Here is a 16,284-nt window from a genome sequence, read left to right as displayed (position 1 = left end):
GCTGCTCCATCCCTTTGACTGCTGGGGTCACTCAGGACCAAGTGAAACATGTGCTCTTTCCTTTCTCTCTACGAGTTGGTGCAGCGGAGTGGCTACGTGATTTAGATATGGAAGCACATGGCATTACTGACTGGAATACGCTTGCTCTTGCAGTCTACAAGAGGTATTTTCTACTCAGAAGACCAATGCTCTAAGAAGCCAGATTACAATGTACCAAAAAAAAAAAGCCAGATTACAAGCTTTAAACAAGGTCTCACTGAAGACCCGAATGAGGCGTGGGTTCGTTTCAAGAGATTAGTTCATTCTGTTCCATACCATGATTTTGAGAACTGGTTTTTGCGCAATTAATTTCATAATGAGTTATATGATGATCATAGAGCTTAAATGGACATGAGGACTCGTGACATTTATATGAGTGAATATGAATCCATGATGCAGAATGTCAATCTAAAGCGTCTTTAATAGGAATAAATCTTTTATATATGGAAACTGTATATAGTAGTAAGTACTCCGTATGGGTTTTCATACTGAAATTGGTACTCCGTTAATGGCAACACAGAACGTTTTATTATACGGACTCATTAATTACTCTTCAAAAGTTTCTTCACCTTAATTCACATAATCTTTTCGCTAATTTAACTTCTTTTTCAAGATCCTTTTATTTTTCCCTTAAATAAATTATTGTAATTTTAACTGCTAATACAATTAATTAAATATACATTCTTATCAAGCATGTTTCTCATTTACCCATTGTATTTTCATGCCAATATTAATATTAATAAAAATATTAATTTGTATCTGTGGCCTACATATTATTTCATGGGATGTTGTTTCCATTTCTATTGGTGGGTTTTGTGGACTGACGCTCAGGGTTTTCAATTTTAATCAGAATTCACAATACAGAATTAGGGTTTTTGATGGGTAAACTTTTTTTTTTTTTGTACAGTAATTTATTTTTACAATTGTGTTAATTATTTGTTGTTTCAAACAATGATCATCAGGTTATTTTGCTTATTACATAATTGGGTAAATGACTAGTTATTTCGAACAACAACATTACCCGAGTGCCTCAAGGCGTGTGCAAATTATGGGGTTAATGACTTGTTGATCAATGATCTTATTTTATATACAATGATTTTACGTAAAAGACTAGTTTGAGTACTCGTTACACAAATTCTCATTTAAGACGGGTTTCACACGTTATTTTGAAAACTGTTTGGCTAATTTAAGTATTATGATGTATTCTGTTTTTTTGTTTTTGTCAACCATTTGTGATCAATTCCTGTTTAGTAAGATATATATCTCAATTTTTGTACACTGATGTTAGTTTGTCACTGTTGTGTTTCAGCATCAAAGAATGAGAGGAATCACTGAAGGCCTGACATCAAAATCTTTTCAGTTATCTCATTGTATGAAATGTTGAGTTCCTGGTGAGTAATACTTACTTTCGCAAGCTAATGCATCACTTTTGATTTTACTTTTTCGCTTCTGGCATTACATTTTTTCGCAAGCTAATGTTAGCCGACCCTGACCTATGTTGGGACTAAGGCTTTGTTGTTGCTTCTGGCATTACATTTTTTCAGGACAATTTTTAATTATTTCGCTCCTTACACGGCTTTGTTTAAATTTTCTGTGTCATGATTATGGGTGATAAAGTTGTTTACTTACGTCTGTTGGCTATTATTTTGCCTGATTCAGTACCTATGCTCTAATACATTGAAATGCAGAGCTTTATATTATGTGTCTTGATTTAGGAACCTGCAATGCTTGTGTGTACAGTGAAGACGACTCCAACCCAAAAAGAGATGTCACCTGTGAGTGTCCCACATCGATGAAAGATGAGAGGATCAAAAACTTTATAAACTAAGGGGCTACTACTCCTATTTCCCATTGGTTTTAGGATGTAACTGTAGTGGACTCTCTATCCTCCCGTTGAGCACGGTCAGCCCATACACGTGACTAACCTTAAAGATCACATGTTTCGCTAAAATAATTACAAAATGACCTTGTCCAACATAGGGATTGATGCATAAACAAGCAATCGAGTGAGTCGGAGTTCTAGTTGACGCAGGCCAAGTCATCTCAATTTTGGGGTTATCAAGTCAACATCATCATCGGGATAGAGTCAAGTTCGGTTCAGGTCATCATAGGGTTTTAAGGCTGGATTGATAGTTTCATGTTTGATTTATCTTAATCAGATCATTAGAAAGAGTGGCTATCAGGTTATGGTCATCTACCAGGTTAGACCATCAAGTTACAAACCTCAGGTTAGGTTGATTTCGGTTTTGAGTGGGACAAATCTATTTGTATCAGCTGTCATTTTTCTCTCTGGTTGGGTTGGTTTGGTTCAGCAAATTCATATGTTGTCTTGGGTCGGGTTTCTGGCAGTTAGGGTTGTGGCTCTCGGATCGGGTCAGATATTTCCAGTTCTAAGAGTGATGGATTATCGAATTGGTAATCTCGGGAAATCTTGCAACTTTGTCAAAAAAGCTCCAGTTGGACTCTTCATAAGTTCAGAATACTTCCTTTTCCTGCTATACTGGTTATCACTATTTATTGTACTTGGTATACAAAAGTCCCCTTTGGGGCTTAAATGAGATAATTTGGTCCGTGTTCCCGTATGAAATTTTAGTGGTTGTTAACTTGTCAACTTGTCTAGCAGTTCCCCTTATAAGATGGTTTGGTCTAGCAGTTGTCAATTTTAGCAGTTGGTAACTTGTTATAACTCCAAATTACTCTTGACTACATTAATTTCTGAACAAAATATGAAAATGAGTGGTCCTTTTACTTGAGCCATCTTTCTTTTCGTATTTCTTGATGCATTGGGATCAAGAGTATAACTGTTACACTTGTTTATGTAAGTTCCTCTTTGGAACTAATCCTGACCAAAGACAAGTTACGAGACATGATTGGGTGGAGGACCTTTGGGTGAGATTACTGAATAAGCCTCATTTGTTATAGTCTATCCAAAGTTCTTTGAGTCCTTATGAGACTATGATATGTTTTCTTGTTTCAATTAATTTTTGTTAAATTCAATGGAAATCATTTTGAGAAGAGACCTTCTCCAAACTAATTTAGACGCATACAGTTTTTCTTGGAAGACTAACATAGCATATCGTAGGAATGTATCTATAACCTTTAAAGCTCATTCTAGGATAAGTAACTAATCTTTTTCTTAAATGTGTCAAAAGAAATTTTCCTCTAAGAAAGATAAGTTATATCTTTATGATCAATTGCCTAATACAGAATATTCTAATTTACATGGGTGTGGTAATAAGATCACACTAGAATTTTATATGGATATAAAATAAACTCTGCAGCTCAAGCTTTGAAATATGATTCCCCTGACCCTATCCTTACATTCTGAAACCTCTACTGTATCTATTTTAAATGGGATGAGTTCAGCATTTTGAGTTCAGTAAGACTAGTCTTGAAGCATGTTGTGTGACAATCAAAGCCGTGTCTTGTGGAGATCTCTAATGTTAAGGTTTGTACTTTGTGAACAAGTCGTGGTGTGCAGATCGTATGATGATTCAAAACTTCTCTCTTTTGTAGGATATTACAAATATTTGGTGTAGGTGCCAGAGACCCTTTAGTGTTGGTTTTTTAAAGTTTGTTTGGATATAAAAGGCGAAGGGATATATACACGCCACACTTTATTTTTCTATGCATTCCCTCATAATTATTCTTTGTTTCATATCATTTAATATAGTTGCTTCTGATCTTCCTGTTATTTGCCTGGCACTTATTAATCCCTCGTTTTGCATTATTAATTTCATAATTTGGCCTTCAAGTAAGGATCACTTTCACGAGCTATCATTGACTGGTACATTTTTAAGGAAATCTCCTTGATATGTTTCTCCATTTCAAATAGAGTACTAGTAACACTCGCATGACATCGTTAAATGTTTAAATAGAGGTTTTTAATCAAATTTGTCAATATTGACTTTCAAAAATATAGTGCGTTACGTAGTACCCATGGTAATTTCTGGCCACTACTGCCCCAATATGCGCTCATGGTAACTTTCAAAACCTTTATAACTAGGACACTATGCTTTGTCCGGCATGCCGTGACGCATATCTAAAAATTGATACCATGATAGTACCGCGGGGTTCTACTTGATCGTTAATAGCTTCTTCTCGTAATTATATACCAAAATTATTTTTCCTAAATTGGTATGATATAATATCGTACTCCCTATGATACTAGCCTATTTATTTACTTATAAAAATTGAAATCAATCTGAGGTTGATATATGACCGTAATTCTGATAATCAACCCAATCTGGTTTCGAAATTCCAATTCCAAAGCATTTCTGTAGTTTGCTCTGTGGTTTTTGTAGGTGGGTCTTGTTTTTATGGCGCCCTTCATCCGTCATATAATTGTGGTCTATGTGGATGAGCAAACATCTGATTATTCAAACTTCTACTCGATAATCAAATTATACTTGCAAATTTTAATTTCAACATCTTTGTATTTGGTAGCAGTGGAAGGAATTATCTAAGCCGTTGTATTGCAATTATACCCTTGATTTTAGTTGAATATGATTTAATTTCCTATTCGTTATTTGGTTTGTTTTGTGTAAGATTGAGGACTTTGTTATTAGTAAGCACAGCAGTTTGAGCATGCTGATGGAAATGTGGGACATTGTTTGTTAGTGCGACTCTATTTATAAAATTTAAATTTTAAACAAAGAGTAATCTTTGAGTTCATGTTGTGTGATCTTGTCTGTATTGTGTTTAGCATCTTGATATTAATGAGCGAGGAGCCTAGTTTAGTTTTTCTGGCAATTCAGGATTGGGTTACAGATAATTAACATAAGTTCAGAAGTAAAGTAGGTCACATTGGATGGGTTTATATGATGCATGTTTTTCTAGAAGTATTTGTATTGCAGCATATCAAAATAGATTTCTTTTTGCCTTTATTTGGGTTGATTGCAAGAAATAAGGCTAACAATTTCAAATGCAAATGACTACATTTAATTTGATAACAAGTGCTTAATCAGCAATTAAATGAATTTCGAACGTGATGTAGATCCCTGTGTTCTGTAATTATTTTAGTGTCCCCTCATATTATCGCCTTCAATGCTTGGTTCTTTGTGTCAGTCCTCACACTGGCATGCCTTGTATCTTCTTCAAGTTTGTAACTTCTCTGCAAAAGATATGATGCCTACTGCTATGAATGTTTTGATTTGGTTGCCTCAACTCAATTATGAGTTCATGCAGTTCAGTGAGACTTCTCTTGCAAGTTGGTCACTACTATTCCCTTTCTGTTTTGTCTTTCCCCGTAACTTTTCTGTATTATGGTCAATCTGACTTATTTCTTCATCTCTTTGTCGATAAAATTACAAATCCTGTTTTAATAAGGCTAATTTAACTTGTATAAATTATCTCTGTATATAGAAATTGAAAATCACAGAGATTATGTGTGACTTTCATGCGGCTAAAAGCGTTGGACATTCTTCTTACCTGATCTTGTTGAAATTTCAGGTTATAATACTTTTTGGTTTTCAGGTTTGGATGCTTGATTAATTTTGCTGATTGACATTGTTGCTAGACTGTGTATCTGATTTGCTGCCGAACTAATTATTACTCCGTAGTATTTTACATAATTCTTTTCTTCACAAAAAGATTTTGATTTGTCTCCCTCATTGGACGTCCATACATTTAATCATTTGTAACGCTTTTCTGAAGTTTTTTTATACTTGAATTTCTTTTTCTCGCAGGGACAAAGTTCACAGCTTTCTTAATACGATGGACATTCCAGATTTACATTCACCTCTGCCCTTTTCGTCTACATCCTCCTTGTCATCTGCAAGATCTGAGTCCAACCAGCGTCCATTAGCAGTCAGTGACAGAAGTTGGCTGGTTGGCGAGAAGACAACTCAGAAGATACTGTCGGTTATCCAGCCCACGATAGATTCTGAGAGTAGGAGGAAAGAGATCATTGAATATCTTCAAAGACTTATTGTAGACTCTTTTGGAATCAAGGTGTGCACTTTGTACGAGTTTAAAGTTGGTTTCTCATGAATTAACCTTGAATCCTGTTTTTCTTCCCCCTAGAGTTCTTTTACATTTGTTTTGGCTTTTTGTGGCTAGATGTTGTATTGGGTCCTCCAAGTTTTGGAGTGAAGTACACAATGTTAGCCCTTATTGTCTATTGTGACAATGGCTGTGTGAAACCCACTAAATGTAATAAATGCTTTGAAGAAAATGTTGGCAGCAATGTCTCCAATGTTAGGCGTATAAATTGTGCACAAGGAAAATGTTTCTCTTGTGTACATGACAACGCACAAGGAATGAGAACAATGCAGTTTAGTATCTCTGTTCCTCTAGTGAGATATAAGTGTAACATAAGAGCAGTCGTTTGTGTATATTACACTTATTGTATTTCCTCTAAGAGTGATCAATAAAATCATAGTGCAACTGCAGTGAGAACATAGCCAATTTGCAGGATCTCGTTTTAATTTTTGTCCCTGTTGTTTTGTGTGTGTGTGTGTGTGTGGTCCATATATTTTACCCTAATAAAGTCCCTACACTGGATATGTGGTAAAAGAACAATTAATTTTTTTTTAAAAAAACAAAAAATAATATTAATCAAGTGGAAAATGAGGAGATTTTCATCTGTGAAGCTTGTTGTATGAATGTTAAAAGAGAGGAAATATCAAGCTAGTTACTCGGGACAAATTTGTAATTTTTTTGAAATCTTTGGTTCATAGAGTGACATATGTAGTTAAATAAATAGCTTGTTTCTTGTAAGTTGTAACCCATGTCTTTTCTTTTGCTTTGAAAAGGTTGCGAGACAAACAAGTTTTTAACTTAGTGTTTTTTCCTTCTTTATATCTTGATTCCTAAAATTGCTCACTTTTGAGACGCTCTACATAGCTACCCGCTATGCATGTAGGTTCGTCATTCTCTAGAAAGCCGAATTTAGAAAATACTTTTCCTTGGCTTTCTTTTTGCCAAGCAGATTTTGGGACTGGTCGTGGAGTGTTTTGAAACAATGCAACCTGTTTACTTCGAGTCTTTGTAACTTTAAGAGTTTTAGATAATTGTTGATAAAGCTTAATGGCGACATTAATTATGTTATATACTAGGATATGTTATTATGTTAAATTCTGGAATGTTTGAAGTGAACTGTTACCAGTAAGAGCTGGACTGGAGCAGGACTCTTCTTCTAGATTTTATTTTCCATGTCTTTTTGCAAGGTTTTAATCTCAAGTTCATCTTTACCTTTATAATTACTCCTTTTCAGATCTTTTTTTGGTATTCCCTTTTTATGCATCTAGATTCTTTGCAATTTTCAATGCGAGAATTTAATCATCTGCAACATGGCTATTTGAAAGCTTATACAAATGATTTATTGGAATATATGGGTCAGAATGATGCTCATTCTAGCTCCTCATGCTATGTGTTGAATGTTCAGCAAGGGTTCACATTTTTCTTCCTTGCATATTACAAATGTTTTATTATTGTAATGTAAGGGTCAGATCGATGCTCATTCTAGCTCCTCATGCTATGTGTTGAATATTCAGCGAGGGTACACATTTTTATTCCTTGCATATTAGCATATTGCTTATGGAAGTTCCTGTTTGGTATTACAATCGAGTATTGGATATGTTTCGTGTCTTTCTTTGAACATTTGGCAGGCAGAACGGTATATTAAGCTTTCTGGCCGTCGTCATGGTGGTCTGGAGAGAAATGCTCCGTGTTTAATTGGTTTATGTAATCCTATGAATATATTTGATTGGGTTTTACTGATAGTTTTATTGTTTAACAAATTCAGAAATCATCGGTGTCACCCCCGTGTGTCTTTTTTACATGAGGATCAGCCGCTTATTGTCCTTTAATTGATATTATCTATTATTTGTAAAAAACAAATTTGGACATCACTATGATGGAGGGTAGTTTTCTCCGTATTTCTTGGTTACGGTTTAATATTTTTGCAACTTGCTCCTACAAAAGTAAAACTGTTTTAAAAGTCAATTAGCTGTTGACATGTTTTTGCTGTAGTTCATTGGTCTTGCTTTTTCTATTTCTAATGCAAGTTATTTTTACACATAGACGTTATAAAACTGCCTTACACAGTCACGCTAGTGTTAATGCAAACTCTTAGATTTGGCAATTAATTCCTTCTTTTTTGGATGATATAACAAGGCCTTATCGTAAGATAGTTTTACAGGTAACATTTTTGTTGTTTTAATTCTCCCTTGGAAGTTATTTCTGTCCAGTGAGTTCTAAATACTTCTTAAACCTTTTCAGGTGTTTCCCTTTGGATCAGTGCCTTTTAAGACTTACCTTCCACACGGTGACATTGATCTGACTGCAGTAAGTTATTATGGAACCAGCCAAGACTTAGCTGCAGAGATATGTACTCTCCTAGAAAATGAGGAGAAGAACAATGCTAATATTCCAGTGAAGGATGTTCTTTGTGTTCCTGCTCAGGTTTGCCTCTTCGTTAACCTCTTGTTGCAATCAGTTACACACGATTTTGGAATCGCAACCTACTCACAACTTCACTGCTTTTTTTAGTTATTGGGAGGGGAGAAGACCTTTAGGTTCCCACCAGCTTAGTTTATAAAACTCGCCTTAGGCATGTCAATGCTCAAGACTCAAGAGGTTAACGCGTTAGACACTAATCAAAACCCCTCGGGCACCGGAAATGCACCTTGTGCGTATGGCGCAGCTAGGGGGGGCATACTACAGGAATTGAAGTGCCATACCAAGATGGAGCGTCGAGTGTTGGATATATGTACCTAAGTAATAGGACAGTCAAAGTAACAGTCTTTCTTATCTCCTTAATTTTTTAAAAAGGCATACATAACATGGACTGAAGTCGACGAGGCGCAGGTGTGTGCCAGGCACACTGTGCTCATAGTCGTGAGGCGCACTGTTTATGTCCAAGTGTCATACCATGTCGGAGTGTGGAGTATTCGGTACATGTACTCGAGGTATTAGTAAGAGTTTAGTAACAGTCTTTCTTAAGCTCTTAAATTATCAAACAATTTTCTAGTTTAACAGGATCGTACGAGAATACCCTTTTATGCATCTTAAAGAAGTAAAAGGTAGGGCTAAGGTGGCAATTGGCCAATTTGTAGCGCATAATATAAGAACCGAAAGAAAGAATATGGAAATTTCTTAGTGTTCTTCCTTAGCTGCCCCCTTACATGTTCATGTTCTTTAAGTGTGGGTTGTGACTGGATTTATGGCTGCCACTCCTGCCACAAATCCACAACACTTCTCCTTTATCCGAGAATGTATTTGCTCTTAAGTGAATCAAATAACTGGAGGAGTAGGAGTACCATGTCATAGTTACAGAGCTTATGTGGATCCTGTTTGCTAGTTGAGATTATATATGGAATGCAGCCACTGACAATACTGATGTACGTAATTGTTCTCATGCTCTGCCCTGTAGTGATTAAGACTGACTCCTCTTATTCTCATGGACATTTTAGCAGTGTTTTTGTGTTATAGTTATTGCAAGAGGCAAATAAGCTCCCCATTCTGAACAAAAAACTGCTTTATCTTTTAGCAGCTAAATTCTTGAGAAATGTGAGGTTTTGGCCTGGAAAATTACTTTCGTCTCAAACAGCTTTTTGTTTTGTTTTTCCCCAGCACTTAATCGGTTTTTAATTTTATGAACCATTTTGTAACTGCTCATACTACGCATCAATCATTCGTTCTTTTATCTCATTTCTTTTGGTACTCCTAACATACTCTCTTTTTCTCAGTAGATGTGGAAGATATCTGTTAAGTTATCGCGACTTGTTATTATATGGGTCATACAAGTCGTACTTGATCTAGTATTTACTTTATTAGCCTTGTAGTTGTATCAGCAAAGTATCCACAAGTATCAGTCAAATATTGGTCGTATTTGTCAGATATGACTGTTTTTGGCACCTTTAATATATATCGGAAAATATAAGCATGGAAAACTGAAAATTTGGTACTAACGACCAATAAGGCGTGTAATGGCTGATAGTTACTACCATGGTACCTAGGGCCTGATCTGAGTCATCTAGTCATCTGACTATAGGTCTAAGAACCTGCAAATCCTGTTACGAGTTTGTTTGTGCTAATATCTTTCTATTAGCTTCCTCTGTACACTTCTCTGATCATGTTCGTAACTCTATATTTGTACATCATTTTACACCTTCAAACTTACATCAGACTGTTTTATCCAGCTAGAATACTCTGTCCATCCATAGAGTTCCTATTCTTTATCTCCATGTTTTCATAATACCCTCCTTATTTTTTTATGATTTCATTGATTGATGTTGCATGCTGAAGAGTCACGGGCGAGAGCACCTAAGAGGGGGTGAATTAGGTGTCTATTTAAAAATTTAAGCTTAATGAAAGCTTCTTTTAAAACTCTTAAACACTTTAAACAATGCTTAGATGAAAGGAGAAGTTAATACTTAGAACTAGAGAGTTAGAAGTAATCAACAACGATTCAGCAAGCAGAAGTTACACTGTACTCAACTGTTGATTCTGAAGATATAAACGTGAGTATAGAGTGGCAGCGGAAATAAAACGAAATAAACACGACAAACGATGTTTTTAAAACTGGTTCGGTCACTATTCCGCGACCTACGTCCAGCGCTATTTTATTAAACGTCTTAGAAGTAAACTCATACAAACTAAGACCACCCCAAATAATAAAACAACTCTCCAACCTACTCCGGTTGCTAATGCTTAAAAGCTACTCCGCTTCCAAGACTTTTGCTTTGGGCTACTCCGCCGAAAGACTCCGTTCTTAAAGCTACATCGCAATAAGGCTTTTGCTTTGGGCTACTCGGCCGAAAGACTCCGTGCTCAAAAGCTACTCCGCTTCTAAGACTTCATGCTTAAGGATAACTCTATCCTAAGACTTTGGTTTGGTTCTACCCGGTTGTTACAAGACTCCACTTATCTCATTGTTGTTCACTCAATTGAACGGAGGAGATAAAGTTTAAGTACAGACACAGGATCCTCGAACTCGACTAAACGACTAGGTGCAACACAACAAACTCAATAAAAGACTCAAAGAGAAGAAACAAACTTGCAAAATGATTCAAAGATTTGTAAGTGATAAACGATTTTGCAAAGTTAATTTACTCGATAAAGCATAAGTATTTTTCAGTTTAAAACTCGTTTGTTGCACACTTGTAAAAATGAATTAAGCAAGATATTTATAATGTCCAAGTAGTATACTTTACACATTAAAATATCTTACACTCATAAGCACAAATGATTAAAATATTGTAAGTAGTTTGCTTGGGCAACATGCACAAGTCAACCAAATTCTTCTGCAAGCAAACCGAGTATTCTTCCTCAAGAAATCGGTGCCTAAGAATGCAAGAAATCAGATTGTGCACACACAAAATATGGGTTGTGTTTTTCATCAAGAAACAAACATAAATGGTTGTGTTTATGGGAACCATAAACATTTCCATAAATGTAAAAAGCAAACAACCCATTTATAGAAGTGTCTTATTGTGCAAGCAAACTCCTTAGCAAGACATTGAAAGCTTTATTTTCTTCAAAGACATCAAAGTATTTTTCAGAAAACTATTTATGAACATTGAAAGCATTTTAACAAATGTTCAAATATTTTCGAAATAATTCTTTGAAGAACGAGTCAGAAGTAACAGTTGACTGAACTGTTGTTTTTGCACCTAAACGTAAATTCAAGTTATAGATCTCCTTACAACACATGACTTTAACATTAATGAGAATCTTCATCTTTGATCTTCATGATGACTTTCTTGATAACCTTGAATTGATAATTGAAGCTTCATGCTACATGGTTAAAACTTAAGAGGCACACAATTAAATAACAATGAGATTAATTTGTCTTAAGGCATCATCAACATTAACTTAATCAAATTGGGTCTCTTCACATGCCATTTGTTTTTTTTTTTTTGTTTTAGTTTACACCGCCAAATAAGATTAATATATAGCTTAATCCTTGCGTATAATATGTATACGTTTTTTATTTTTCTACAGGTTCGAGTTGTCAAGTGCACTGTGCATGATATTGCTGTTGATATATCCTTCAATCAAACAGCTGGGCTTTGTGCGTTGTACTTCCTCGAACAGGTTAGTTAGAATCCTGCAAATCTATTATCCAACTTCCTAGCACATTGATTAACTATTCCCTTCATGGCTTTTAAAACTGGAAAGGGGCCTGGACATACTAGAAAGGAGAAAGGGAACTCCATCTTTCCTAAAACCAATTGGCTGTAGGAGGATAACCCTTGGGCCTTATAAAGTGAGCAACTCTCTACACCACCAATGTGGAACTGTCATCTAGATATAAGTATATAACTGTCATCTAGTGAAGTACAAGCTTTCATCATCGTAAGACCCCATTTACGCTATTATTATGCATGTAATTTTGAGAACACTACTCTCCGATGAGATAGCCCTGTACTATGAGACTGACCCAAGGGTGAGTAGCTTAAAAGAAAATACTATGTGACAATGCAATTTCACTTTGACAATTTGGATATTATAAGAGTAATAACTCCGTCAAATAAAATATCATGATGTTAATTTAACACCGCATGTTATATATTCAGTGTGATATGATCTTACTGATTAGACTGTCCTATATACAATTTGTGCGTTCTAAGTGTATGTCCATTTTAAATGGATCAAGGTTTTGATCTCTTTTTGGCTTTGGAGCATCAAAACATTTAATGAAAGTGGTCTTATGAAGTTGTCCATGATGCTTATGTTTGCTGGCACTTTTCGCAAGTGTCTCCAATTCAATTGACTATCTACTTCTGGTTTTGCATATCGATGAATTTCTGTAGAGGCATTGTGGTAATGCTGATGTAGATTACGCAAAGGATATTTGTTTTGCATTCAGAGAGTATGACATCATAAGTTCTATCCGAATTTCTGATTACTTTTCAGGTTGACCAATTTATTGGTAAAGATCATCTTTTCAAGCTCAGTGTTATTCTAATCAAAGCATGGTGCTACTATGAGAGCCGGCTTCTTGGAGGCTTCCATGGTCTAATATCAACATATGCTTTGGAAACTATGATCTTACATGTCATCAATCTTTTTCATTCTCTCCTTCCCAGTCCTGTAGCGGTAAGTTATTATAAATGAGGCGAAGTCTGTCATTTTTTTTCACTGTGAATAATTTACGAGCCATGGACAAATGCAGGTCTTGTACAAGTTTTTAGAATACTACAGTACATTTGACTGGAAACATTATTGCATTGGGGTAAATGGCCTTGTCTTAATATCTTCCCTTCCCGAAATAGAAGGTATATACTATTTGCTTATGCGTACGTCAGTTTTCCATCATCATTTTGTTGATAAGATAAATTATCTTTCCCTTGCAGTTGTTTCATTGGGTAACTGTGATGAGTTGCTACTAACAGAGGAGTTTCTGAGAAGCTCGAGGGAAGCTCTTTTGCCTTCAACGGGAGATGTTGGAACTAAAAGTCCTACTTTTCCCGTAAAGTTCCTTAACATTTTGGATCCTCTTAGGGATGACAACAATCTAGGCCGCAGTGTCAGCAAAGGTGAATGCTTGATTTTCATACGGAACTTATTTGATAGAATATTGCTCCGCAAAATAAATATATTGGTGCTCATGCAGGATAGGATTTTTAGGAAGGTCCTTCCACTCGGCATGGTCGCTTTTGACTTTCACACTAGTTAAAAGAGCTATTAGAACCGCCATGTCACATGACGGCTCTATTGTACAAAAATTGTCATTGTTGATGGCAGGTTTCTGGGCTTTGACATACTATCTCTCTAATTGCAACTGAATTGCCTATATTTCAAAAAAAAAAAAAATCTCCCATCAATGTGGGCCTGATTTGTTGTAGATTGGAGGGAGTACTTAAAATACACAAAAGGGAACATAAAAGAACCTATCATTTTTTTTGTGAACTCGCTGTTTTTGGACTTGCTTAGGTAATTTAAATCTGGTCCAATGGCAACCCTAATAAGACATTCAAGTATCATCCTACCCGATCTACTATGGGAGGGAGTACTTAAAATACATAGTCAAGTTAATATGCATTCTTGTTGTTTCTGATAGTTCGACTCTGATGGCTCTCCTCGATGTGTCCACAGGTAACTTTCACCGTATCAAAAGTGCTCTCTCATATGGTGCTCAAAGGTTGAGTGACATTTTGATGCTTCCCTGCGAAAAAATTGGTGTGGGGCTTGAAAAGTTTTTCAAAAATACACTCGAGAGAAACGGAAAAGGCAGACGAGTGGACGTCGTAGTCCCTGTTCATCCATATGGCTCTGAAATTTCTGCTGATGATCTTCTTGCTGGCATTCAGTATGATCTATGGTTTGATGATTATGATACATCAGCCACTTGTCATCTATGGAACTATGGATGGGGTGAAGTAGGTCCAGGTCCAACCATGCAGTATGATCATAATGGATATTATGATGAGGAAAGCCCACCATCTTCAGTTGGTAATCTAGGTGTTCTAGTAAACCATGCTGCTTCCTCGGAAGAGAAATGGAAAATTCGAGGAAACCAAATAAACAATTCGACTTCAGAAGAGATGTGGGATCCTAGAGGTTTACGTCTAAACAATGGAGAAAAGTGGAAACCGAGAAGGGCAACCTCTTCAGTTGATAGTTCAAGAACATTTCGGATGAACAACCCTTGTTATGAAGAGAAGTGGAAATCAAAGACAACTCCGTCTTCAGTTGATTTATATGGTGGATTTCATCGAAAGCCGAAGGGAACCTGTGCATTCATACCTCAGTTGGTAATTGTTACTTTCTTTGTGCTTATACAATTCATTAAATCATTTGGTTCAACCTGAATTTATCTAATGTCTCAATTCAAATATGTGAGACAGATGCAGTTTAATTGTGGAATAGCTAATCCCTTTTCCCGTGTTGCTCGTAGACACTTTACCCTTCTCTCTTTTGTTACTTAAAATGAGCATTAATTCCACTTCTGGTGTTTGTAATCAGGCACATTACATGCAATTGAATATTAACTTGGAAGAAGATGGAGTCGAACGGGAAGATGAAAAGGAGGCCGACATATTAGATTCGCAAAGCAGTTGCACGGTTAATTATTCAATGGATGAATTCCCTCTTCTTCCTGGAAGTAAGCCCATCCCTGTTAGGGATATCACTGAGGTCAAAAGCTTCAAACCTACATCACCTAGATCTGCAGTCAAGCAGTCAGACCCTGATGGTTCTGTCTTACTGGACGTACTAAGTGACACCGTTGTTATGGAAGCTCCAGAGGAGCCAGAGGAGGAGAAAACGTATGGGACAGTTTCCTTCGTTCCATTGATTATAATGTCTCCATGTATGTATGTGTTCTTTACTCTCGTCGTTTCCTTCATCAACGAGTGTTTTATTTTGTGAATGTAGGGTGATTAGTGTGCAGCTGACAGATGAATGTGAGTTCCCTCCTTTGGGCAGCCCAGCAAAACCTGTGATGGCGCTTTGTAAGAAGGAATTTCCCCCTCTTAGAGCCTGTCTCAAATCACAAAAAAAGAGCAAATGTTAGATTGACTCTGAGGAGTAGGGAACAAGCGAGACCTCGGGACAGTAATGCCTCCTGAAGAAAAAGAGATGAAAAAAATGAAAAAAAAAAAAAAAAACACAAAGAACACCTTTGCCCGTGTCCCAGTTCCACCAGGAAAACATCAGACGTAAGAATAACATGAATGAGCTGCAGACAGGCAGTAAACGAGGGAAGCCAAACTTCAGGGTGGTATTCTACATTCCTCAATAATTTTGAGAAAAAAAGAGTATTAAATACCCAAAATTGTGTTTCCTGGTGCTCATAGCTATGTAGTATGATAGTACCTCGCTCAGAACGAATGTGGTACCCAAAATTGTGTTTCCTGGTGCCCAAAATTGTGTTTCCTGGAGCTTTCAAACGGATATGCATTATGGGTTGGCACAAGCGATAAATTATAATATCGGGATTAATAATAATACAAGTCTGTAGAAGAAGCCCAGCTATCGTTGGTCTTCACTTGAGCATTTTGAGGTAACATAGTTAACGACTGCTGAAATGCTGAAGTGCTGAAGTGCTGAGTGCATTTCACTCTGAAATTTTGAGCTTTCCGGTCAAACTTTTTGAGTCCGTAAACAATATGCAACTTGTATTAACTTTTTTTTTTATCGGATCGTTGATTATTAGAGAGGATACCAAATTGAAGAGTAAGCCCCTAATTTAAGTACTTATTTGACATTTGAGTTTATTTTGGCAAATTTGATTTTTTCAATGATAATTGTCTACATTTTCATTCTTCTGTGAGAATTTTAATAAAGTGTAAA

General features: G+C 36.2%; 1 protein-coding gene across 2 annotated transcripts; it reads left to right on the top strand.

The window, feature by feature from the left end:
* Nucleotides 1-574: 574 nt before the first annotated feature.
* Nucleotides 575-15,749, top strand: LOC141611733 (uncharacterized). 2 transcript variants are annotated; one of them, XM_074430342.1, is made up of 11 exons: nucleotides 575-921; nucleotides 1,349-1,430; nucleotides 5,727-5,991; nucleotides 8,263-8,445; nucleotides 11,989-12,081; nucleotides 12,904-13,086; nucleotides 13,163-13,265; nucleotides 13,344-13,526; nucleotides 14,086-14,744; nucleotides 14,956-15,257; nucleotides 15,367-15,749. In XM_074430342.1, the coding sequence occupies exons 2-11, from the start codon at nucleotides 1,417-1,419 to the stop codon at nucleotides 15,503-15,505; spliced, it is 2,124 nt and encodes a 707-aa protein (XP_074286443.1). In that variant the 5' UTR covers nucleotides 575-921; nucleotides 1,349-1,416; the 3' UTR covers nucleotides 15,506-15,749. The 2 variants fall into 2 exon arrangements, with proteins under 2 accessions (XP_074286443.1, XP_074286444.1); XM_074430343.1 differs by lacking the exons at nucleotides 575-921; nucleotides 1,349-1,430 and adding an exon at nucleotides 5,403-5,490.
* Nucleotides 15,750-16,284: the final 535 nt, after the last annotated feature.

The sequence above is a fragment of the Silene latifolia genome, chromosome 11 (genome assembly GCF_048544455.1).
Source record: "Silene latifolia isolate original U9 population chromosome 11, ASM4854445v1, whole genome shotgun sequence".
Taxonomy (NCBI): Eukaryota; Viridiplantae; Streptophyta; class Magnoliopsida; order Caryophyllales; family Caryophyllaceae; genus Silene; species Silene latifolia.
The sequence above is the reverse complement of the archived record's forward strand: the minus strand, read 5'-3'. Positions and strand labels throughout refer to the sequence as shown.